This window comes from Oryctolagus cuniculus, chromosome 8 (assembly GCF_051225735.1).
Source record: "Oryctolagus cuniculus isolate XC-2025 breed Fujian yellow rabbit chromosome 8, ASM5122573v1, whole genome shotgun sequence".
In the NCBI taxonomy this organism is placed as follows: Eukaryota; Metazoa; Chordata; class Mammalia; order Lagomorpha; family Leporidae; genus Oryctolagus; species Oryctolagus cuniculus.
The window spans coordinates 76,465,701-76,491,207 of NC_142874.1; the positions used below are offsets into that span (position 1 = coordinate 76,465,701).

Genomic DNA, 25,507 nt, shown 5'->3' on the forward strand with positions numbered 1-25,507 from the left:
TTGTAGGTGCACACATATTGCTGCAGAGGTAGAAGAAATGTAACATGATTTATTTAGGAATTCTAAGAAATAGGGAGTGTAGTTGAAGTGATGTGTGTATGTGTTTTTAAAGTTTTTGTCTTTGTCTTTTGTGTCTTTAAGATTTCTCTATTTGTACTTTCAGCAAAGTCAGGTTGCATCTATTTTTATCATTGTATTAACTGACTGTAACTGCAGTAGAATACCTGAGAAATCTAACTTTATGAAGAGAAAAGGCTTATAACAGTTCAGTTTCAGCAGTTCATGTCTAAGATGGGGTGGCAGTGGTGGATTTTCTGCATGTGCGAGGAGGAAGGGTCACACCGTAATCAGGAAGCAGAGTGGTCTAGGCTTTTATAAACAACTCTGTCTTGAGAACTACCTTATTTTTTTTAGGGATTTATTTTATTTATTTGAAAGACAGTAGACAGTTACAGAGAGAGGTAGAGACAGAGAGAGACAGAGAGAGAGAGAGAGAGAGGTCTTCAATCCACTGGTTCACTCCCCAAATGGCTGCAACAGCAGGAGCTGAGCCGATCCGGAGCCAGGAGCCAGGAGCCTCCTCTGGGTCTCCCACATGGGTGCAGGGGACCAAGGACTTGGGCCATCTTCCACTGCTTTCCCAGGCACACTAGCAGGGAACTGGATCAGAAGTGGAGCAGCTGCAACTCAAAGGGGCACCCATAAGGGATGTCGGGGCTGGAGTCCAGGGCTTTAACTCACTGTGCCACAGCACTGGCCCCAAGAACTACCTTCCTTAACAATAATTTAAGTTTCTATCCTTTCAGTATCGTTAGCTTATTATAAATTTTGGAGTTTAAACATCTACATGAGTTTGGGAGCCAAATCATATTCATATTTGATTCAAATCAAAGCAGTCCTGATCATCCCCTCTTGTCCCAAATACTTTATCAGTCCATTGTGAAGTTTTCTCTGTTCAGAGGGAACCCATGCAGAGAAAATCAGTACAGGAGCCACAGAAAGCATGGTAGCAGAGCCTGCAATAGAACCTGACTCTCTTTTCTCCTTGTCCAGTATGTGCACTGTGGTTAATAACCATTGACTTAGCATTAATTTGGGTATGTGTTTTAAAATGTATAACAGTCTCTGACTAAATACTGGTCATTATGGAAGTAAAATGATGAGTACAAATAATCTCATTGTACCATTTTATTTTTTATGCTTAAAAGTGTCATAATAATGTTTTAAAATTTATACTATATTGTTGAAACATTCTTCCTAGCAAAATCTGATTTATATCTTTCCTTATGTGATATCACATGGTATTAGACTTGCTTCATTGTGTATTTTCAATCCATTTTTGAAGACTGTTCACTCTTTAACTGCCATATGAATTCTAACTCCTACTATAAAACTACACCAGTTTATTCCTCTACTGATGAATAAAGGTGATCTATATTCTTTTACTATTAAAAAATATTGTGGTATATATCCTTGCACAAGTATCATGGAGTATGTACATTTCAGAGCATTTTGCTGGGACTCCCTTCAGTTTTTACTAGGCCTTTCCAAATTGCCCTCTAAAGTAATTTATCAGTTTAGATCATATCAATGTGTAAGTTCTTGTTTCCTTACATCTCTACCTAAATTTGATACTATTAAGGTTTTTAATTCTTGTCTTAAAAGTTTTGGGTTTCTTTTTAATTATGCTTCTTTGATTAATGTCTCATGAATTCTGTATTCATATCCTTTGCCTATTTTTCTGTTGGATTATTTATGCTTTTGTAGGTGTTTTTAAATTTTTTGGACATGTTCTGTGCACAGTCTTTGTTGTTATGTGTTACAGATATCTTTTCCTTGTCTGGGCCATGTTCTTTCACTTGTTTATAGTCTTTGTTTTAAGGAAATGTTTTTAATATATATTTAAATGTGTCATCTTTTCCTTTAGTTTTATAAAAGCCAGAAACGTCTTACTTTAAAAATCTTTCAGATATACTCTTATCTTTTTCCTAAACATTTATATTTTTCTTTTCTGGGGCTTCTAATGTTGATTTTTGAGTATACTATGAGTGTGAGGAAGGGATCTTATGCTATGCTTTTCTTTATGAATAATTTCCCCAACATTTTAACTTGAATATATTCCATTCCTTATCCATTGATTTATGTTAAGTATGTCATATGCCAAATTCTCTTACATTCTTGTTTCTCCAATCTTTTTTCTTCTACTCTTCTATTTAAATATATAAGTGTGTAGTAATCTTCCATGTGTAAAGTGCTGCAGAGGATTAAAATCTACATTTTATATAACATTTGCAATTTATGGGATATAACTGAATTTGACAGTTTGCCTTTATTACAGTGAGTTTAACACATTCCTGTGTTATGCTATTATATTCAACTATTATCTTAATAATTATCCAGCCCCTAATATTCCCGAGCATATGCCATGCAGTAGAGATAAAGTGGAGAACAAGACAAGAGCCTTGCTCTCATAGAGTTTACAGTAGAGCTTTAGGAGCCCCTAGGAGGGAGACATTGATATTGCTCATATGACCAAAACAAGTGTAGGGTGCCATTTTAAAAAATATTTTTATTTATTTATATACATATTTATTTAAAGCATTTTCAGAGAGGGAGACACACAGATACACACACACACACACACACACACACACACGGTGTGGGGTGGAATCTTCCATCCGCTGCTTTTCTTCCCAAATGGCCACAACAGTTAGGGTGGGACCAGGCCCATAGGCGGGAGCCTGGAACTCCATCCAAGTCTCACATATAGGTGGCAGGAGCCCAAGCACTTGGGCCATCTTCTACTGCTTTCTCAGACCATGGTAGAGAGCTGGATTGAAGTGAAGCAGCTGGGTCTCAAACCAGTGCACATATCAGATGCCGGCACTGCAGGCAGTGGCTTTACCTGCTATGCCACAGCACCAGCCCCATGGGGCACCATTTTTAAAGTGCGGGATTTTCACCGTAATAATAGAGTCACTTAGATGGTCAGAAATTCAGGTTCTTGAAGCAGCATTCCACATTTGCTGAATCTCTGCAGCTGAGAGTTAGGAGTCTTAATTTTTATAAACCCTCTCCAGAGATTCTTATATGTCCCAGAAGTTAAGACCCACTGGCTTAGTGGAAGAACAGTGTATGGCCTTGATGTTTGAAGAATGTTGATGAAGAAGAATATAATGGAATTGATACTAAATTATACTTGTTAGGCCGGCGCCGTGGCTCACTTGGCTAATCCTCCGCCTGTAGCGCCGGTACCCCGGGTTCTAGTTCGGTTGGGGCGCCGGATCCTGTCCTGGTTGCTCTTCTTCCTGTCCAGCTCTCTGCTGTGGCCTGGGAGTGCAGTGGAGGAAGGCCTAGGTTTTTGGGCCCTGCACCCACATGGGAGACCAGGAGGAAGCACCTGGCTCCTGGCTTCGGATCGGCGCAGCACGCTGACCGTAGTGGCCATTTGGGGGCTGAACCACCGGAAAAAAGGAAGACCTTTCTCTCTGTCTCTCTCTCTCTCTCACTGTCTAACTCTGCCTGTCAAAAAAAAATTATATTTATTGCATGTTGCTTTGAATTCTATAGATATTAAAAGGAGCTAAGGTAATTTGTTATACTTCTTGCTTTTTTAAAAATAATTTCTTGTTAAACACTAGGACAGTTCAAAGATGGAATGGGGTGTATGTTGGAGGAAAAGAGTTCTGTTATGGATTTTAAGCAGAAAGAAGTGATCCCTGTAGAGGTAGAGCCTGGTGGTAGATACTTTCTACTCTTTATTTTATTTTAAGATTTATTTATTTATTTATTTGAAAGGCAGAGTTACAGAGAGGCAGAGGAAGAAGCAGAAACAGAAAGAGAGAGAGAGTAGGAAGGAGAAGGGGAGAGGTAGAGGGGGAGAGAGAGAGAGAGAAGTCTTTCATTTGCTGGTTCAGTCCCCAGATGGCCACAAAGGCCAAACCAGGATCCAAAACCAGGAGCCAGGAGCTTCCTCCAGGTCTCCCGTGCCAGTGCAGAGGCCATCTTCTACTGCTTTGCCAGGCCATACCGGAGTGCTGGATCAGAAGTAGAGCAGCTGGTACTCGAACTGGCACGCATATGGGATGCTGGCACTGCAGCCAGCAGCTTTACCTGCTGTGCCACAGTGCCGGCCCCAGTATCTATCTACCCTTTAGAGTATAGTGGTTAGAAAGCATAAACCATACTTGAAGAATAGCAGTTCTTACCTAGAATGTCAGATTTGAGATTTGTGTAGTCAACTTAGAGGTGAGAAACAACATGGGTCCACAATGCCAAGGTTATTAATTTGTTTCCTTCACTAGGCATTGAAGGTTTTTGTGCCTTAATATATGATCAAAGAAGATTTTTAGGAGATTATAATTTAGAGATGTATGGGATGGCTCTTTTGTGGTCAGGCAAAAAAATTAATCTATAGGACTATGAACGAGCTTAAAACTATCTGAAAAACTTTTGTATATGTACTTGCAGTCTTTAGTCTCTAGTGACTCAAATTGCTTTGTGTTATCATGTGATTAAGACCCACTATGGTAAGTAGAAAGACTGTGAGGAAGGACCCTAATTTTATACATTTACACTGGAGGAAGACCACTAACAAGACTTCCCTATTAATAATAAGAGAACGTGGAAAAGTAAAGGAGGGAAAGAGGTAGAGGCACTATGGTAGAAATCATTAGAAGTTGGTATGATAAAACAGAAGGAGACTTAGATCTGGACAGTAGGGTTATAGTTTAACTTTGCAAAAATTATTTAACCACTTCACTTGGAGCCTCAGCTTACTCATCCGTAAACTGAAGGTACTAATGATCCACAGTGAGAAACAATGACATGCAAAGTATGTGAAAGTATTTTATAAACTATAAGACTCAACATTGGCTATTATTATGTTGGGGTTCAAAGGAGGGCACTGAAGAATCTTTTAGCAAAAGTAAGGAAATTATTTTTTTTTTCAGTTATTGCTAGAAATGAATAATGTAGAAAACTACAGAGAACCTGAAGAAGCCTATTTTGGGGCCGAAGTTTAAGCAAAATAATTCAATATATTTAAATTATCCTCCTGTTATTCAAGACTACTTTTTTTTTTTGCTTTTTTAAAAACTTTTATTTAATGAATATAAATTCCCAAAGTACAGCTTATGGATTACAATGGCTTTTCCCCCCCATAACTTCCCTCCCACCTGCAACCCTCCCCTCTCCTGCTCCATCTCCCCTTCCATTCACATCAAGATTCATTTTCAATTCTCTTTATATACAGAAGATCAATTTGGCATATATTAATAAAGCTTTAAACAGTTTGCACCCACACAGAAACACAAAGTGAAAAATACTATTTGAGTACTAGTTATAGCATTAAATCACAATGTACAGCACATTAAGGACAGAGATCCTACATGAGGAGTAAGTGCACAGTGATTCCTGTTGTTGACTTAACAAATTGACACTCTTGTTTATGGTGTCAGTAATCACCCTAGGCTCTTGTCATGAGTTGCCAAGGCTATGGAGGCCTTTTGAATTTGCCGAATCTGATCATATTTAGACAAGGTCATAGTCAAAGTGGAAGTAAGTGGAAGTTCTCTCCTCCCTTCAGCGAAAGGTACCTCCTTCTTTGATGACCTGTTCTTTCTACTGGGATCTGGGATCTCACTCGCAGAGATCTTTCATTTAGGTTTTGTTGTTGCTTTTTTTTTTTTTTTTTTTTTTTTTTTTTGCCAGCGTGTCTTGGCTTTCCATGCCTGAAATACTCTCATGGGCTTTTCAGCCAGATCCGCATGCCTTAAGGGAAGATTCTGAGGCCAGAGTGCTGTTTAGGACATCTGTCATTCTATGAGTCTGCTGTGCATCCCGCTTCCCATGTTGGATCGTTCTCTCCCTTTTTTATTCTATCAGTTAGTTATTTGCAGACACTAGTCTTGTTTATGTCATCCTTTTGACTCTTAGTCCTATCATTATGATGAATTGTGAACAGAAATTGATCACTTGGACTAGTGAGATGGCACTGGTACATGCCACCTTGATAGGATTGAATTGGAATCCCCTGGCACATTTCTAACTCTAACTCTACCGTTTGGGGCAAGTCCAATTGAGTATGTCCCAAATTGTACATCTCTTCCCTCTCTTATTCCCACTCTTATATTTAACAGGGATCACTTTTCAGTTAAGTTTCAACAATTAAGAATAATTGTGTGTTAATTACAGAGTTCAAGCAATAGTTTTAAACAGAACAAAAAAATACTAAGAGGGATAAAGTATTAAGTTGTTCATCAATAGTCAGGGCAAGGGCTGATCAAGTCACCATTTCTCATAGTGTCCATTTCACTTCAACAGGTTTCCTTTTTGGTGCTCAGTTAGTTGTCACTGATCAGGGAGAACATATGATATTTGTCCCTTTGGGACTGGCTTATTTCACTCAGCATGATGTTTTCCAGATTCCTCCACTTTGTTGCAAATGACCGGATTTCATTGTTTTTAATGCTGTATAGTATTCTATAGAGTACATATCCCATAATTTCTTTATCCAGTCTACTGCTGATGGGCATTTAGGTTGATTCCAGGTCTTAGCTATTGTGAATTGAGCTGCAATAAACATTAAGGTACAGACAGCTTTTTTGTTTGCCAGTTAAATTTCCTTTGGGTAAATTCCAATGCATGGGATGGCTGGGTTGTATGGTAGGGTTATATTCAAGTTTCTGAGGAATCTCCAGACTGACTTCCATAGTGGCTTTACCATCTTGCATTCCCACCAACAGTGGGTTAATGTCCCTTTTTCCCCACATCCTTGCCAGCATCTATTGTTGGTAGATTTCTATATGTGAGCCATTCTCACCGGGGTGAGGTGAAACCTCATTGTGGTTTTGATTTGCATTTCCCTGATTGCTAGTGATCCTGAACATTTTTTCATGCGCCTGTTGGCCATTTGGATTTCCTCTTTTGAAAAATGTCTATATTGAAGTCCTTGGCCCATCTCTTAAGTGGGTTGTTTGTTTTGTTGTTGTGGAAGACTCCTTATCTTTTGAGTAGCAGCTAAATTTTTGATTGTTATAATCTGTTACAGTCTTAAATGTTCAAGGTTTAAAGTATTAAAGTAGGAAGATAGCTACAAAAATTGCCCTTGAGTTTTAAAACTGGTCTATTTTTCTGGAAAGACATTTTTTTTGGTACATGTTGAATGTGTTTGTTTACATGCTATTTTTCCTCCCTTGGCCTGTTCCTTCTAGATTACTACTTAAAGTCTAATAACTCATTTCTCATTTGTGTTTATATGCCAAGTGTCTGCTATATCACTTGGTACATAGTAGATACTCCTAAATGAATGTTGCATGATGAAAGTTGGGGCTCAATTGCCAGATGGGGGATGTTTTTAAGAATGCTGCACTTTTAAGAGGATGGTGGTATTTTTAACCTAGGTTAATAGATAATTGTTTCCACATGTCATTTGGAATTTTTTTCCTAGTATAAGATAAAAAATAGTTGATTAAAGAGAAAAGGAGCAAATTATGAAATACAGCATTTTGATATCTTTGGCTTTAATGCAAGATTCTTTCAGTGTTGAGTAGGAGGAAAACTACTTTGCAAGTGTGTTATGGTTCATCTGACTTGGTCTATAACCTTTGCCAGATCATACAGACTCCCTATTTGGGGTACTTAAGGAGCCTACAACTCACATCTTTATGGCAGTAAGTTTATTAAAAGGCACAGATACAGTTACTCATGATTAGAAAAAGCTCAATTTTTGTTTTCCTATGTTCAGGAATTTTGGTTTAAAACAGCCCTCCTTTAATCACCAGAAATACTGAAGTTTGCAAAATAGAACTGGCTTTCAGAAGTTACTGTCCTTTTAGTTCTTGGAGGGGATGTGAGATATTTTAGCCCAATTTAAGGCCTAGTGACACAGGACCGGGATTCCATATTTTGAAAGTAGTCTCCTACTCCTTTTTTCTTTTTATATTTCTACTCTTTGTTAACCAATAATTTCCGTATAAATAAACGTTTCCTGTTCACTCAGGTCTTCTTTATTACCTAATTCCTACAGTGATGATATAGAATTACGCTTTGGAGTAGCCATTTCTGACAATAAGTCATAAATTTTTTTTTCTTTTTCTTTCTTTCTTTTCTTTCTTTTTTTTTTTTTTTTTTTTTTTTTTTTTTTTTTTTTTTTTTTTTTTACAGGCAGAGTTAGACAGTGTGAGAGCGAGAGACAGAGAGAAAGGTCTTCCTTTTTTCCGGTGGTTCATCCCCCCAAATGGCCACTACAGCTGTTGCGCTGCGCTGATCTGAAGCCAGGAGCCAGGTGCTTCTCCTGGTCTGCTATGGGATGCAGGGCCCAAGCACTTGGGCCATCCTCCACTGCACTCCCGGGCCACAGCAGAGAGCTGGACTGGAAGAGGAGCAACCGGGACAGAATCTGGTGCCCCAACCGGGACTAGAACCCAGGATGCTTGGCGCCGCAGGCGGAGGATTGGCCAAGTGAGCCACAGCGCCGGCCAGGCATATTATTTTCGCAACCTATTATTTTATGGAGTGAGCATTTGTTATGTTTCTTTTACCTTCATAGGATAGTCACAATTTTATATAATTCTCCAATGAGAATGATAGTGTATGGATGATATCAAAATGTCAGTATTGCAGATCCAGCAGCTTCAACTCTATTCATTTCATATAGGATACTCTCTTTAATGGTACATTACTAGAAGATTGGCAGACCTGTAGTAATCCAGTACTTGTTCCCTCATAGTCTAAAACACTTCCATGTCAAGTAACTCAAGTACTTGATGAATCATTACTTAAAGATCTATCTAATTTTTCTCATTTTTCCTAGTGTTAATGCAATACAGATTTTGGATTGCAGTACCCTATTGGCATTTGAAGTAGAAACTTGGATAGATTAAGTTTTGTTGTAGCTGTGCTGTGGCTCTTACACAATATATATTGCTTGTTTCTAAATCACAAGTATTAAGTATCATGAAATAACCTTGTGTCTGTAGTAGTGCAGCAATATAATTGATAAAAATATTTTCACATTTGACTAATTCCTTTTAATTGTTTACTCTGAAAACAAATATAATTTTGAAAGAATGAATATATCTGAAACAAGGGCTCTCTTATTTTTGAAATTCTACTTCAGCTTTGATTTGCCCAAGAATATAACTTTACCTGATTTTATCTTTTTGGTTTCTTGCCTAGAAATTCCACATTGGCAGGAAATTGTTAGATATTATTGCTCTGAAAATTAGAAACCTCTAGACCTTTGTAATTAAAAGATCAGCCACAGAGGTAATGAGACCTACTTTTTATGAGCACAGTGTGTCAGATGCTTAACATTATGTTCTATTATAACATAGTACATGGTAAAATAGAATTCTTAAGAATGTGGTCTTTGGTGACAAACACGGTACCAATAAATCACACTAAAACCATTTGCTGAGTATACCCTATATATGTAAGAGGTAGTGCAGTGTTCTGAGGTTCTTCTCCCTAAGCACTTGGAACCATTTATACAAGCAACTTTGATCAACTACTTTTTGAGTTTCATCCAGACAACAGAGAATAACAGATTATAGTCATAGCAGATGTGAACATGCTGACATAAAATATTGTTTTCTCATAGAGATGAATCCATGTAGAGTACAAACACAAAGAATATGACCTTTGGCCTAAATTAATTATTCTATTTTAAATTCTATTAACTTTTTTACTTTTGTTTACTTTAACCCTAGACTATCAGAGGAACTAGGATATTGGATTTTACTAAACTGCTGTGTCTCAGTCCTTTCTTACTCAAGTTTGGGGATTTCATCCAATTTTTATATGAGGGGGAGTTGAAATCAGTAAAGCAAACAACTGAATTATGTGTCAGCCAAAAGCTGAAATATTTGAGCCATTTTTTGAATATAATAAAATATATTAAAAATAACAAGAGTTCAACTAGAAAGACCTTAAAATACAATCAAAAAGAGAATTCCTTTGAGAATTTACTTGAGAGGGAGGTAAGAAGAAGGGAGGAGTGGAGGAACGGGGAGAGAGGGCGAGAGAGAGAGAGAGAGATAGAGAAGTGAGAGGAGAGAGATGGGAGAGACAGAGAAGGAGGAAAGGAGAAACAGAGAGCTCTCCCACCCTGTGGTTCACTTTCTGTATTTTTGCAACTGTCAGGGCTGGTTCAGGCTGAAGTTGTGAGCCTGGAACTTAGTCTACGTCTTTCACATAGGTGGCGAGGACCCAAGCACATGAGCCATCATCCCTGCTTTCCAGGATGTGCATTAACAGGAAGCTGGAATCAGGCAGGAGGAAAGCTAGGACTCATTCCAATATGGGATGTGGGTGTTCCAAGTGGTACCTTATCTGCTGGGCCAAATGCCTATCCTGTCTGTATATGTTTTCTTGAACCATAATAAGTGTTTTTTTCTAGTCCATGAATTGTGAATTCATTCAAAGTGTTATCCCTAAGGATAGCTCCCACTAGGAGAGGTGACCCTGGAAGACCAACAGCTAGCATTAAACGAGCAGGTTTTTACCTTTATTGGGATTTTTTTTATGAAATAGAAACTTCTCTGATAGCTTTGTTATAATATGGGAATTGGTAAGAAGGTACGTGTTTGAGTTCAGTAAGTTGGAGATTAGAGTATAGGAGTGCAAGTATGTATGAGGACATGCATGTTTTAAAAAATAAGTCATTTACAGTTCAACATTATGGGCCAGTGGGTTAAGCTGATGCTTGCAATGTGGGCTTCCAACAGTAAGATGCTAGTTTGAGTCCTTGTTGTCCCGCTTCCAAGACAGCTTCCTGTTACTGTGCCTGTGAAGGCGGCAGCAGATGGTCCAAGTGCTTGTGCCCCAGCACTCATGTGGGAGACCCAAATGGAGTTTTCTGGCTGTTAATGCAATCTTGGGAGTGAATCAGTGGATGGAAAATACCCTTTCCCATCTGCTACTGCTCTTTCAAATAAATAAATTCATAAATAATTTTAAAAGTCCGTAACATACATTCATTAAAGCTCTGTTACAAGAATAATTGCAATACATTTTTTTGTGAAAGTGTTGCTGAATTGTTGGAATGGGATTTAAGAAATTATCTGGGGCTGCTTGAATATAGTAGCTTGAATATAGTAGCCACTAGCTACAAGGATATTGGAGCACTTAAAATGTGCTAAAAGGATAACATACACCCAGCTAATCCTCACTATGAAAAAAGAATACTAAATATATTGTCTTTACAAAATCTAAATGTCTTAGTGATTTGATATTAAGTGCATTTTTGCAATATTATAAAGAAATATCTGAATATTAATAGGTCACTCTAAATTTTTATAATATGCTAATAATATTAGTGCATGGAAATGAAAGTGAATTATTTAAATACTTGATTATTCTCCGAGGCTGCCAGTATTACTTTTTACATTTTTAGGATGTGATGTAAGCTTAAGGTATACTTAGGGCTATTAGAATGTTCAGGCAGTTCATATCCCCTCCAGTAATATTATTGGAGTAAGTGGGAAGATATATTTTAAATAGGCAGTCAGTAGAAGATTCTGAGCCTTTGAACACTAACTTCTCTAAACATACATTCAAACATAGGCCTTACAATAGTGGAAGACTCAATTTTTGGTCAGAAAACTAAGGTGAGGTTTGTTAAATGTATGCTGCTTCCCTTCAACAGTCAGATGCCAACACAAATCAGGTGGGGAGTTAACAAAACAGGTTGGAGTTTTGGTATGCAAAAGGAAAAGAAGGCTTGAAAGCTTTTACAAAAAATAAGTGATTGTGGTAATGGATGGTGGACTCCAAACCAGATATGAAAGGAGGTCATAAGCACAGTGAGATTGAAATTTAAAAAACAAAGACACAAACAGAAACTAGGGGGACCAAAGATTTTTAAGTCCAGTGAGGTTGAAGGTATGTATAGCTCTAACAGGGGTGGGTGCCATGGTGCAATGGCTTATGCCACCATTTGTGACTGTGGCATCCCACATTGGAGTGCTGGTTTGAGTTCCACATGCCCCACTTCTCATCCAGCTTCCTGCTAATGTGCCCTGAAAGGCAGCAGAAGACAGCCTAAGTACTTGGGTCCCTGCCACCTATGTGGGGAGACCAAGATGGAGTTCTGTGCTAGTGGCTTCAGCTTGGCCCAGGCCTGGCTATTGCAGTCATTTGGAGAGTGAACCAGCAGATGGAAGAACTCTCTCTGTTCTCCGCGTTCCTTCCTCTGATCACTCTGCCTTCCAAATAAGTAAATCAATAAATACTGTAAGATAAAATGTGATAGGCCAAGTATGAGATGCTTGCTATCAAAATTTCAGAACTGTGTAGTATATGATGAACATAGGTGTAGGTGTCATGTTGGGGGTATGTGGCCAAGATGAGGTGGAGAATACATTTATTGCAGAAGAGTAAAATATAAATCAGGGAACTAAAAGGGAAAAGTTTAGGAAATTACAGAATGTTTTAAGTAGTGGTACAGGGGCAAGACATGAACAAGATGCTATAATTTTCCACAAGAATAAGGCAGTAACCACGACATGGGCTGAGTTACATCTTCTAGCTCAGTTGTTCTCAGATGGGGAAATTTTGAATACCCCATGATGTGTCACCAGGAACATTTGACAATGTCTAGGGGCATGACAATGAAGGAGTGAAAAAGAGTCTGAAAGCTATCAGGTAGTAAATATTGTGTTTAAAACAATATAGGTTGTCATAGAAAAATACACACTAGACATGCATTCATTCAATAAGTCAACAAATACGTACTGCCTTCCTGTTAAGAAAGTCATCATTATTCTCTTTAAAGATTCCTTAGCAAAAACCACAGGTAAGATCTCTGACCTAGGATACCTTTCATTCAAGCAGAGGGAGACAGAACAATAAATACAACAAATAGCGATTTGTTAGAAAATCATAAGTTCATAAAAAAGGAAATGTAGAGATTAAGAATATTGGTAGTGCTGGGGATGGGAGGACAAAAAAGTGGGTTGAAATTTTCAATATGAAGGTATCAGAGTAGGCTTCCTTAAAGTGACATCCAAATATGGATTTAAAAGAGGGGAAAGAATACATTGACTATATGTTGACTTGAAAATATGATTTGAGTTTGCATTCAGTTCACAAGAAGGGGGGTAAATGGGTGTATCTACAAAGAAGTGCTCTGAGTGACACAAGATCAGACATGGTTTCTGCCCTTATGGAGCTTCATGGGCAACTAACTGGGAAAGTTGAGAAAATCAAAAACGAAAAATATTAATAGTTTGAAATGACAATTTTACACTCTGGCCTCAGAATCAGCCCTTAAGGCACGTGGATCCGGCTGAAAAGCCTGTGAGAGTATTTCAGACATGGAAAGCCAAGACACTCTGGAAAAAAAAAAAAAAATGACCTAAATGAAAGATCTCCGCGAGTGAGATCCCAGTGGAAAGAACAGGTCATCAAAGAAGGAGGTACCTTTCTCTTAAGGGAGAACTTCCATTCTGACTACGACCTTGCCTAATTATGATCAGTCGGTGAACTCAGGGGGCTTCCATAGCCTTGGCAACTCATGACAAGAGCCTAGGGTGATTACTGATGCCATTAACAAGAGTGTCAATTTGTTAAATCAACAACAGGAGTCACTGTGCACTTACTCATGTAGGATCTCTGTCCTAAATGTGCTGTACATTGTGATTTAATGCTATAACTAGTACTCAAAGAGTATTTTTCACTTTGTGTTTCTATGTGGGTGCAAACTGTTGAAATCTTTACTTCATATATGCTAAACTGATCTTCTGTATATAAAGAGAATTGAAAATGAATCTTGATGTGAATGGAAGGGGAGAGGGAGCGGGAAAGGGGAGGGTTGTGGGTGGGAGGGAAGTTATGGGGGGGAAGCCATTATACTCCATAAGCTGTGCTTTGGAAATTTATATTCATTAAATAAAAGTTTTAAAAAATGAAATGACAGTTTTAATAATTATCCCCCTTTTTCCACTTACTCAACATTTGTTTCTTCTCAGAAAATAGTTGGCTGGTAACATGGGTTACAGTGAAATGAAGATGAAGTATGGTCACAATGAATTTCGAGTAGAAGACTGGGAGTGGTGGGTCAGAGAAATGGAAATGTTAAATTTGCAAAAGGGGCTACTGATTTGGAAGAAAGGCTTGGAAAATTTTATCTTCATTTACTTTCCTGACAGTCACCAATTTCCAAAACACACCTCTCACTGGCTCTCTCTGCCTCTCAGGTATGGGAACAGCACCAGGAACTATGCTGTTCGGATCGGGGATTATCATACTCTGGTACCAGAAGAGTTTGAAGAAGAAATTGGAGTTCAGCAGATCGTGATTCACAAGGAGTACCAACCACATAGCAGTGACTATGACATTGCCCTGGTTCAATTACAAGGATCACAAGAGCAATGTGTCAGATTCAGTAGCCACGTTTTGCCAGCCTGTTTGCCATTCTGGAGAGAGAGGCCACAGAAAACAGCCTCCAATTGTTACATAACAGGATGGGGAGACACAGGTAATAGCAACAAAAGAGCAAATGAGGGAAGCTAGACACCTTTGTCTAGTATTATCCACACAAATGCAATAGATAACTTCTGAAAATGGGTACAGGTTTAATTATTTGGACATTCTGCCAAGTGTGAAATGCACACATGTAATATGGGCTCATAACATTGGGGGGGGGGGTGTACTGTTGGTTCCAACTAGAACTTCAGCACAAACTGAGGAACTGAGTTGCCTGTGGAGCTTAGGGGTGAACAATCCCCTATTAATTTTAGTTACCAAGAAAGAGAGAGAGACCAACTATGACAAGCTTAAGCAAGATGCTGGAGGGAGATTTGAAGACCTTATCCCAAAAACTAGGCCTGGCAGTGTCTACTCCAAAAGGTTCTGGTGTTTAGTCTGTTTCTCTGCCATGAAGTCTTTACTCAAACGGATTGTATGAAGGATTCCTAAGTATAGAGCACGTAAAAGTAGAGCTGCTGAGGCTGAAGTTGAAGAGAAACAGAAGTTTCCCTTTTATCCTCCCTTCCCATACCTTGCAGTCCCCAGCCAAGAGTGATGTTTACCTTATGCTCAAAGATGAATGCAGCTTTTTACATTGTCCTAGGTGATACATCAGTGTTTATGAGCTAATGCTTGTGACGGGCCTTGAAACAATGGCCCAAGGTCTCACTTGGAGGTGTTCAAATAAAAAAAAAAAAAAATGACTATTAAATGGGAAGTGAAAAGCTGATTGCTCTCCACTAAGAAAGTACAATGGTAATTGTGTTTCTGAAAAGCATCAAATAAGTATATTTTTACAGGTAGTAATTACCACAGGAGCTTACTTAGTGACTGTACCTGTATTTATTTCACCCTGTTGGACTCTAGGCTCAAGCTATTTCATTATAGCAAAATGTAGAATATGTGTAGAACACTAAGAAAACATTGGAGATCTATACAGAGATAAACTGTGATTTTTGTTTGTTTTTAAAGAAACATTTCCTGAATGATTTGGGCAGGCAGGGTATATGGCTTGATGGCAAACTGTGAAGTCTCCAGGAATGCCGGTCTAATAGAACTGATTAAATGTGCATTCACTTTTCTGTATCAAATCTGAATTTCTAGATGAACAAGGAAGTGAATTTTATACTTTCCTTATTGTTATTGGACTCGATAGCCAAGGAAAGGAGGACATATCAATTATACAGTTTTGTCATTGAACAAGGAATGAGTGGCTTACCAGCAAATTGAGTACACTTTTCAGGTGGTAAAATCTGACTGTTTTGCGCAATGTATGTTTTATTTTCTTATAGAATATTTAGGGCAGCAATCGCCACTTCAGTGCTTATTCATAATTATTTACAATTCTCATACTCAGTGAAGTCAAAGATCTTAGAGGAATGGATGTGCTAATGCAAAACCAGCATGAGTACATTCTAACTTTAATATGCAGAATTGAAATATTAAAGCCAGCACAGATGTTTTCTTTAGCTTACATTTTTTAAAAAGCCAAGGAATTCACTACTGGGACATAAATTTAACAGTGGAGTAGTGTCAACATTCAAAAAGACCAACATTCTATGCCACTTAGGGTTGTTGCCAATTTTAAAACTACACTGTTGTTACAAAGAAGGATTTTATTTTCAAGACTACCGAAAGACCACTGTTAAGTGTTATGATCTGTAGCTGGAATCTCCTTGACTAACTCAGATATTTGGTTTGAGTAGGACGAGCCTATTCAAGAACACTACAGCAAGCAGCCGTCCCCTTACTTCCCAAGAGATTTTGTGAAGAACGATATAAAGGCCAGTTCACAGGAAGAATGCTGTGTGCTGGAAACCTCCATGAACACCAACGTGTGGACAGCTGCCAAGGAGACAGCGGAGGACCACTCGTGTGTGAAAGGTCTGGGGGGAGCTGGGTGGTATATGGGGTGACCTCCTGGGGGTATGGCTGTGGAGTCAAGGATTCTCCTGGAGTTTACACCAGAGTCTCATCCTTTGTCCCTTGGATAAAAAGTGTCGCCAAACTTTAAGTTGTAGAAAACCTCAACAGGACATAGTGCATAGACTGATGTGGAACTTCTAGTCTCCAATACTAATGTGCCAAGTTGACAACTACTGGGGACTGAAATTGTTTCTGCTTTCTGCTATTGATGAAACTGGTACACCTTTTGTGGCTTCAGAATTTGTGAAGTTTTTGATCATGCATACTTCAGTGTAACACTGATTATCCATTAGCATTGTTTCTTAACCAAATTCCACCTGAGACTAAATTCTTAATTTTCATCTAAGCCTTCTTAAACAGTTCCCAGACTGTTTTTATATTGAATTTACAGTAAGGCTGTTTTATGTTTATTTGGATTGAGAATTCCTTGACACTGAAGCAACATGGTATATTAACCCATTTTTTAGTTCTTTCATGACACAACTTCCAACAAGTATCACTATGTGTATTGATATTTTCGAAAGTGACCAGGAATCTTCACACTTCATGGCATCATCTCTATAGCTTATTAAGTGAGGAAATCAAATTCCATTTTAAACTTACAGGCTGAATAGGACCATTAAGCCACAAGGACATTTGCCTGTCACAATAAATTCCAAGCATGATGGAAACCATATGAAAAATTGCCCTAAGTCAATGTAAAATCTAGGATTTAACATGAGATGCCAGTTAGATTTACAACCCATCAAAAATACTAACATATCTACTCTGATCACTTTGATGAACCATTTGACTTCCAGTAATTACTAACTTCCCCAAGTGTCATGTAGTTATGGTGCAATGGCACCACCTAGTGTAACTTTTTGGTAATTTACCTATGTAGGATGTTTCCCAAGACTAACCCCACAGAAATCCTGTTAACTAGTATAAATGCACAAACCAGTAATAAAACTTGGCAGGCACATTAAGTTGCTGTGTAACTCAGAAATTACAAAATGCTAAGCCTAAAGCCCTGGCTTTCTTACAGTTAACAGGCCGAGTTGCAGGGCATACCACTGGGGAATAGTTGTCCTAGTGTTCATGGTGTAGGTTTTCCCCTCCATGGTTAAGCCACCTAGCTTTCTATTTGAATAGCTGCCTGGGAAACAGGACATTCTTATATAATGCCAATGGGTAAATTATTGCTGTTAAGAGATCCTTCCCCAAACACCCAAGTAGCTTAATAAGAGGTTAATATACAAAGCAGTGCAGTTGTAAATAACCCCCTTAAATGGCTGGACACCATTAAGGTTTCCATTTTCTTAATCGAATCCTGTCCTTCCGTTTTTGTATTAACACACAAACCTGTGGGTACTACTTTATAGACTTAAGATGCTGTGTGCAGGAGTAACATTTTTTTTAAAAAACCAGGAGTTTGATTAAAGCTACATTTGTGTACAGTGCACTTATACCAAGGGCTTGGGGAATGTGCAATATAGGTGAAACCATTACTTTCACCTTAAGTTTCTGTCTGCCCTTCTAACTAGTCATGGTGTGACATACACTTCTGTGGAAATTCTAAATAGATCAGGGATTTGCACACCAAACAAAGGGCAGCAAACAGGCAACCTGCAATTCACTCAATCCTGAGCTGTCACAACGTTCATAAAACATGCCTTTATTATAACCATGTTGGTCTCAAGTATGACTTGGATCTTTAAGTCCAAGTTTTCTATTTGTGTAATAAAGTATTACTTTCTACCTTGTGTGGTCGCAGTATCTTTTGCCTGGCACAGGAAAACTGCTCTCTTGGGGGTAACTTGGTAGTTTTACATACATTACTTTTTTCCTAGTGCTGTAATAACCTCTGCTAAACCACAAGCAGAAGGTACCTATCACTATTTTTAAATTTCTTTCCCACCTACAATTCAGTCAAGCAACACTGATTACCTACAAAAATTAAGCATTTTATTTCATTGCATCAAAGAAGCACCTTCAAATTGAGGTGCTACACTGAAAACACAGTACCAGTTTCTAAAAAAAAAAAAAAAAAAAAAAAAACCATTCTAAACACTCATTCTGTCCAGCAATAAGTTTGGTGATCCACTGCAGGACGCTGCCATTATTCACCTTTATCTCTTTGGACTTCTTGGCATCTGCAAAAGAAAACCAGTAATGTAAAACTCAGGTCTCCATCCTTCCCTCACTGTCCTGACACCTTAGCAGCTAATCCCAATTTCTATTCAGAGGCTATTGCTGGTATCTCAGAGGCAAGAGTCCGATTAAGGTAAAAATGTGGGTATGTGGAAACGTACCTTTTTTAACGTTCTTCATCACCCATCGAACAATCTAGTTCAAGTTCCTAGAAAGATTTTGAACAAGTTTAGAAAAGTGTACCCAATAACAAGGCACCCTTCCAAATCTCTTCATTTAAGAATGTTACTTGTGCAAGTCAGAATCTGATACCAATTAAATGGTGACAGCTTTGCCAATAAACAAGAATATGCTCTTCCATGGCTAGGAAGGGAGACTGCCACGGCTGACAGGTCCCAAAGACACATGGAGATCCACAGTCCGGAGCCGATTACCAAGCACAACTTCTACCAGAGATGGTACTCACCAGCTAGGTCTCGCTGCGACGGGTCTCAGAGGGCTCTGGAACTAATTCGTAGCGAGACTAGACTCGCCGACAGAGCAGCTAACAGCCCTTCACGCAGTCAACAGGTGCGCCGAATCTATCTCCGAGGGCGCCCGGCCCGCGCTGGCTGGGGCTCAGACTCCAGGGCTCCACGTGGTCACCCCGCCATCTAACGTGCGCCTCAGTCCGCTCGGGCTCGCCTGCCTCAAAGTTTTCAAAAATGATCCTGACCTACCACTATAACGAGATTCTTGGAATTCCTGCATTTTGATTAAGCGAAAAAGTTCCGTCCCAACTATCATTTTAGCGCACAAGACAAACGCTGACTTGCACCCACCGCGTCCGCTCCCGGCTGCAAAAGGCCGCGTTGTTGCGCTCACGCCCTCTTATAGAGCTGATGACGTATTCCTGGGGACGCGAAAGGAAGAGCGGGACCCAACGCCCTCCCCTTCCGCTCCACCCCTCCCAGTCCGCCTCGGCTCCACCATTCCCATTGGCCACCACCTTCCTGGTGGCCCCTCCCTTCTCTCGGCTTCTTTCTGCCCTTACCGTCGTCATTGTCTGAGCCAGTTTCCGAGCGCCGACTTCAGGCGCATGCGCATAAGGTGAGCGCCGTGAAGTTATCGCGGGACGGCGAGATCTTAACGCTCTTGGTTGCCTGCTGACTGAAAAGGATGATAGTTGTGTGGTTTCTTGTGTAGAATAGTTATGGTAGAAGTCACTTTGTTACCGAAACGGTTCTCTTCTTAGCCTTTTAGTAGGTTCATTTATACAGAAGTAGTTTTTTTTTTTTTTTTTTCTTTTCCCCTCCTGCTCGAATTGCTGCTCCCGAAGGGCCGGCGTTTCCGGCGGCTCTTTTGTTTTCCTGTGGTTTTGCTCTACTCTCTTTGGTGTATTGACAGTACTGCACCGTCACCAAATGATTTCGAAAGCACGAGATTAGAAAAAGGAAAGGACGTTAGCGCTAATTAGCAGGGCCCGTGTCGCGGTCTGACGGGAGTTTGTTGCCCTCACCTGGCCGCTCTGGGACGCTGCTGTGTCGCGGGCCTTCATTCCCCTGCTGTACTTTTCAAGGTGCAACTACAGAAAGGGTGGAGCTGCTGCCGTTGTGAAGTGGAATTTCCAATGTTGAGGAGAAGTTGTAGTGTTAGACACTGGGCGTCGTTTTATACTTTTCTTTCCCTCCGGGTTTGCGACAAAAAAAAAAAAAAAAGTCCGGGTACAGCTTTTCCTTAGTGCCAGACCACCTGGGACAGCAATTGCCTCAGTTGCTTTCAGGGAAAATGGTTTGAAAATGTCAAGCGAATAAAGTGGCTCCGGAGGTGTTCACAGAAACTCCATGAAGACATTATGTAATTTTTGGGGGAAGGAATTGAATTATAGCATAAAGTGCTGTTTTGGTAAGGATCAGAATGAATAAGCCTATAGGAGATAAATTTTAATTTGAAAGAACAAGAGCATTTTCTGAGGCTCCCCATATTTCACCCTGTATCTCTCACCACACCTCACTTCACTCACTTCCTCTCACTAATGGGCCAAAAGAACTATCTAGGATAAAGGCTTAAATACGGAATCACAGTAAGCAGTTTGGCCCAACAACATATCATTTAAAATTGCTAAATAGTCCTTTATACCAGTTTGCTCGGGCTTTCAGAACAAAATACTGCAGAATGGCTGGCTTAACAAAGTTATTTTGTCACAGTTCTGGAGGCTGGGAGTGGAGGTGAGCAGGCTGTTTCTTCTGCGGACTCTATCCCTGGATGGACTGTAGAAGTCAGCTGTCTCCCTTTATCTTTTTTCCTTAAGTACTTGTCTGTCTCAATCACCTCTTTGTAAAAATCACGTTGGATTAGGGCACACTCTAATGACCTCATTTAACTTGAATTACCATTTTTAAGGACCTTTTCTCTTATACAGTCACATTCAGTGGTACAGGGATTAGAACTTAAATATATGAATTTTGGGGAGCACAATTGGGCCCATAACACTATTCATTTATGCTAAACTATAACATCTTACTGAAGATTTTAAATCAGTGTTTCCATCGGGTTAAATGGCTAGGGCACCATGAATAATTGATTCATTTAAAATCATTTAAAATCATTTCCTAATTTTAAAAAACTTTTTCAAGGTTGACCTTACAATATGAAGGCTATTTGGGACCTTGTTAAGAACAGTCTCAGAGAGAATGGGAAGATAATGAGAGACCTTGGATGTGGATTACTCTTGAGGAATAACACTGTAAAGTGGAAAAGAAATAAAACAGTATCTGGAAAGGGATGTGGGATCAAGAGGTTTTTTGTTTCTTTTTTAAATAATAAGAGAACTTAAAGCATATTTGTATTCTGAAGAGAAAGATTCAATAGAAATGGAATCATTGATGATGAAAGAGAGATTTGGTGATTTGCATTGAAGATGAAATAGAATCTAGTGAACAAAGGTAGAAGTTACCCAAAGAGAGTAGTTTAATCAGTTCATGTATAAAGACAGGAGTACTGTCTGGGAGGTGAATGAACTTTGGAATGTTCTCCAATAACTTTGTTTTCTTTTCATCAACTGGGAGTGAGGATAGGAGAGAGAGTGTTGGGAATTTGAGGAATGAGCAAAAGGTATGGTTAGGAGATAGTGTCAGTAGACTTGGAAATACAGTTGGGTTCTGAGTCATGAGGGATTCACTTGAGTTCTTTTACTGCATTTAAATTCAGATCTTTATCATGATGGTGTATTTTTTTCTATATCAAGCTCATCTTCATAGATGCAGTGTGGAACTGACAGAAGAGAAAGGCATGCAAGGAAATGGTTATATAGATTTGCTATGGAATTTATGTCTACAGCAAGGAATGATAATACACAAATATTTCAAAAAGTTCATAGAAGAATGCATATAAGAGAAATCCATTTTGCTGCAAAAAATTTCGATATTCATGCATACAAGAAGTCGTCAACAAATTCACAGAGAATGTGTATTATGAACAAAATGCATAAGCCGGCGCCGCGGCTAGGCTAATCCTCCGCCTTGCAGCGCCGGCACACCAGGTTCTAGTCCCGGTCGGGGCGCCGGATTCTGTCCCGGTTGCCCCTCTTCCAGGCCAGCTCTCTGCTGTGGCCAGGGAGTGCAGTGGAGGATGGCCCAAGTCCTTGGGCCCTGCACCCCATGGGAGACCAGGAGAAGCACCTGGCTCCTGCCATGGGATCAGCGCGGTGCGCCGGCCGCAGCACGCCAGCCGTGGCGGCCATTGGAGGGTGAACCAACGGCAAAGGAAGACCTTTCTCTCTGTCTCTCTCTCTCTCTTACTGTCCACTCTGCCTATCAAACAAACAAACAAACAAACAAAAACACCTGCATGGGTTTAAAAAGCTTCATTGAATCAAAAAAAATCTTCATTGAATCAAACTTACCTTTAATTCCATTCTTCCATGAACTTTCATATAAGAGAAGCATGAGGGACATTGAAAATGTGGTGGGGCTTAGCAGGTAAAGCTGCCCCTGCGGTGCTGGCATCTCATATGGGTGCGGGTTCTAGTCCTGGCTGCTCCACTTCTGATCCAGCTCTCTGCTGTGGCCTGGGAAAGCAATGGAAAATGGCCCAAGTGCTTGGACCCCTGCAACCGTGTGGGAGACCCGGAAGAGGCTCCGGCTTTGGATCGGCTCAACTCTGGCCGTTGCAGTCATTTGGGGAGTGAACCAGTGGAATGGAAGACTTCTCTCTCTCTCTCTCTCTCTCTCTCTGGCTTTACCTCTCTAACTCTTTCAAATAAAATAAAATAAATCTTAAAAAAAAAAAAAGAAAATATGGCAAGTAGGATCAATTTTCTTTTTTTTTTTTTAAGATTCATTTTGTTTATTTAAAGGGCAGAGTTACAGAGAGTGGAGTCTTGCATCTTCTGGTTCTCTTCTCAAAGGACCTCAACGGCCAGCCAGAGCTTGGCCAGGCTAAGCCAGGAGCCAGGAGCTTCATCCAGTTCTCCCACATGGGTGCAGGGGCTCTAGGACTTGAGTCATTTTCTCCTGGTTTTTCAGGCACATTAGCAGAGAGCTGGATTAGAAGTAAAGCAGCTGGGATTCGAATTGGAACCTGTATGGGATGCCGGTGTTACAAGAAGCAGCTTAACTTGTTAGACCACAATGCCAGCCTCAGATCAGTGAATTTTGAGGTAGTAGGGAGCCAAAAGAATTTTGAATTTTGGAGCTTGGTTCTAGAGTAAATGTTTGATATCATGGAACATCTATTTTATATGCATATATATGTATGCATATATATGTATGGATCAGAAATGCAGCAGATGGGACTCAAACTTGCACTCCAACATGGGCTGCTGACTTTATAAGTGGTGGCTTAACCTTCTGAGCCACAATGCTTGCCCCAACATTGCAGTGTTATTTCATTAGATATTTAACATTTCAAAAGCTTGACTTTTTCTTTCTTTCCATAGTAGATGGCTTGTGAAGTATCTAATGTTTTCATACTAGACATTAAAATAATTTGAAAAGTTGAGGAACACTTGCTAGAATTCTTTTTTTAAAATTTTTTCTCTATATAATCAATATTACAGGTGATTCACAATGTCAAACATTTACTCTACTATCCCAGCTCCAAAATTACTTTGACCCACAATCCATAAGAATTGTAAATATATATTTGAACAGACAAGCTTATATTTATGTAAAACTTGATGGAATGTAACAAAATTACATGAAGCTCAATTTTTGTGAAGCCACTAGATGGCTCCATTATCCTGTTATTTAGGTATATGTTTAAATCCCTAACTGGTTTTGAATTAACTATATTCATTTATTATTGTGTGTGAATGTATCCATATTTATGTGGATAATAACATGGAAATTTCAGAATATCAAATATTTTATACCTTCTAGCTCTGGTTTTATATAATTTCAATAGTGAATACTGAAAAAAACCATAGATTCTACTAGAAAGGAACAACTTTTCTCCAAATGCATATTACATAAATATAAATGAAATATACTAGACCTTTTGATATGTGAACTTGGTGAATATAGGTTTTAGCATAGCAAGTCAATCAATTATCTGAAGTATTTGAATTAATACATTGTGAATGTGGTATATACCAAAGTAGACAATCTTTTGGGACATGGAGTATTTGTCCAATTTACTAAAGGGTAAAGATGTAGTGTTATTTATCTTACCCATATCAGTGCTTTGTATATAGCATGAGTTTAATTAAATGTTGAGTCAGGAATATGGAATGACAAAAGTAAAAGTAAAATGAAAATGAAAATTCAGGAAAATTATACATAATGTTCTCAAAGAAATGAATTTCAGAGTAGGGTATTAAAGGAAAAATAACACAATTTTTGAACTTGGTCATAAATAAAAAGAACAAATGTGTTTTCTTTTTTCCTTTGTACACATTTTTCCTTGTAAAAGTTTTAAATTCAGTCCCCCTCTCTGCTCCAGCATGGGATCAAATTCTTTAATGGAAACATTTCACAGAGAAAATATTTTTGGCAAACTATGGAGTTGATCCCTTTTAACCAACATTTATTACTGGAGTAAGCATATCTTTACTGTGTTGAGTATCAATATTAGAGGTTTGGGTTTTTCATGAGACAGTAAAGATTACATTGATTGATTTCTATTTGATTCTTGAACAGATTGACAAAACTTATTTAATGCCATGAGGAGAATCAGAAAATTTTAACATTCTTAAAAAAAAAACAACAAATAAAAGACTTCAAATGATGTATGAGAGTATTCTAAGTGAATATTTAAGATGTCTTAGTAATTATTTATTCTAGTAAAGCAAGTTTTTATGAAAAATAGAATAAAAAGAAATAAATTATCTGTTTCTCTTGATTAAAATCCTTTTATTGGTATGATAACTTATGGAAATGAACAATATGTCTTAGAAACCAGAAATGTGCTGAAAGAAATACCTGGAAGTCAAGGCTTAATTTGATAAAAACAATTAGAAGTCTTAATTATACACCATTATTTAGGGCATGGGACAAACAGAGGGAGAATGACTAAGAAGAGAAATTATTAAAGTTAATGTACATGAAAGGGATTACAAATAATCTTTAATATTTATTTTATAGAATTTATTTTATCTCTAGGAGGTAATAATAAATTTAGCTAGTGCTTATTGGTTATATCTGTGTTCATTAATTCATTTAACTTAAGTTTAATTGACGTTGTAAAGGAAGAAAAATTATATATAAGGTAAGTCTGGGCACAAATCCTTGGCTTTGCTGCCCACGTGACTTTTGGAAAGTTATATATCCTTTTCAAAACTGTTTTCTCATTTGCAGAAGAAAACTAATACATTTTCCTTTTGGCCTTGTTATGATAATTTATAAGGGTTGTCTGGTACATAGAAAGCATTTTATTTATTTTACATTTAAAACTTATTTTGCTGGGGCCAGTGTTGTGTGTAATAGATAAAGCTGCTGCCTATAATGCCGGCATGTCATATGGGCACTGGTTCGTGTCCGGCTACTCCATTCCAATC

At 38.7% G+C, this 25,507-nt stretch overlaps 1 protein-coding gene, 1 long non-coding RNA gene and 1 other non-coding gene across 5 annotated transcripts in view; 1 reads left to right on the plus strand and 2 right to left on the minus strand.

Annotated features, from left to right (window-relative positions):
- PRSS12 (serine protease 12) overlaps positions 1-18,143 on the plus strand; it is a 71,515-nt gene extending 53,372 nt beyond the window's left edge. The window contains exons 12-13 of one of the 2 annotated variants that reach the window (XM_089302881.1): positions 14,202-14,482; positions 16,234-18,143. In XM_089302881.1, the coding sequence (XP_089159007.1) occupies positions 14,202-14,482; positions 16,234-16,388 (436 nt within the window). In that variant the 3' untranslated portion in view covers positions 16,389-18,143. Of the gene's footprint in view, positions 1-14,201; positions 14,483-16,178 lie in introns of both variants that reach the window. The other variant, XM_051820054.3, reaches the window with a different exon arrangement.
- A 180-nt stretch (positions 18,144-18,323) lies between these two features.
- LOC103350713 (uncharacterized) lies at positions 18,324-20,044 on the minus strand. Of its 2 annotated transcripts, none has more exons than XR_518624.5 (4): positions 20,030-20,044; positions 18,998-19,676; positions 18,693-18,739; positions 18,324-18,533 (listed from the first exon to the last, which is right to left on the minus strand). It is a non-coding gene; the product is annotated as an uncharacterized LOC103350713 (long non-coding RNA). The 2 variants fall into 2 exon arrangements; XR_016212292.1 differs by having other exon boundaries at positions 18,998-19,680.
- On the minus strand, positions 18,812-18,942 carry LOC127483342 (small nucleolar RNA SNORA24). Its single transcript, XR_007909537.1, has one exon. It is a non-coding gene; the product is annotated as a small nucleolar RNA SNORA24 (small nucleolar RNA).
- Positions 20,045-25,507: the final 5,463 nt, after the last annotated feature.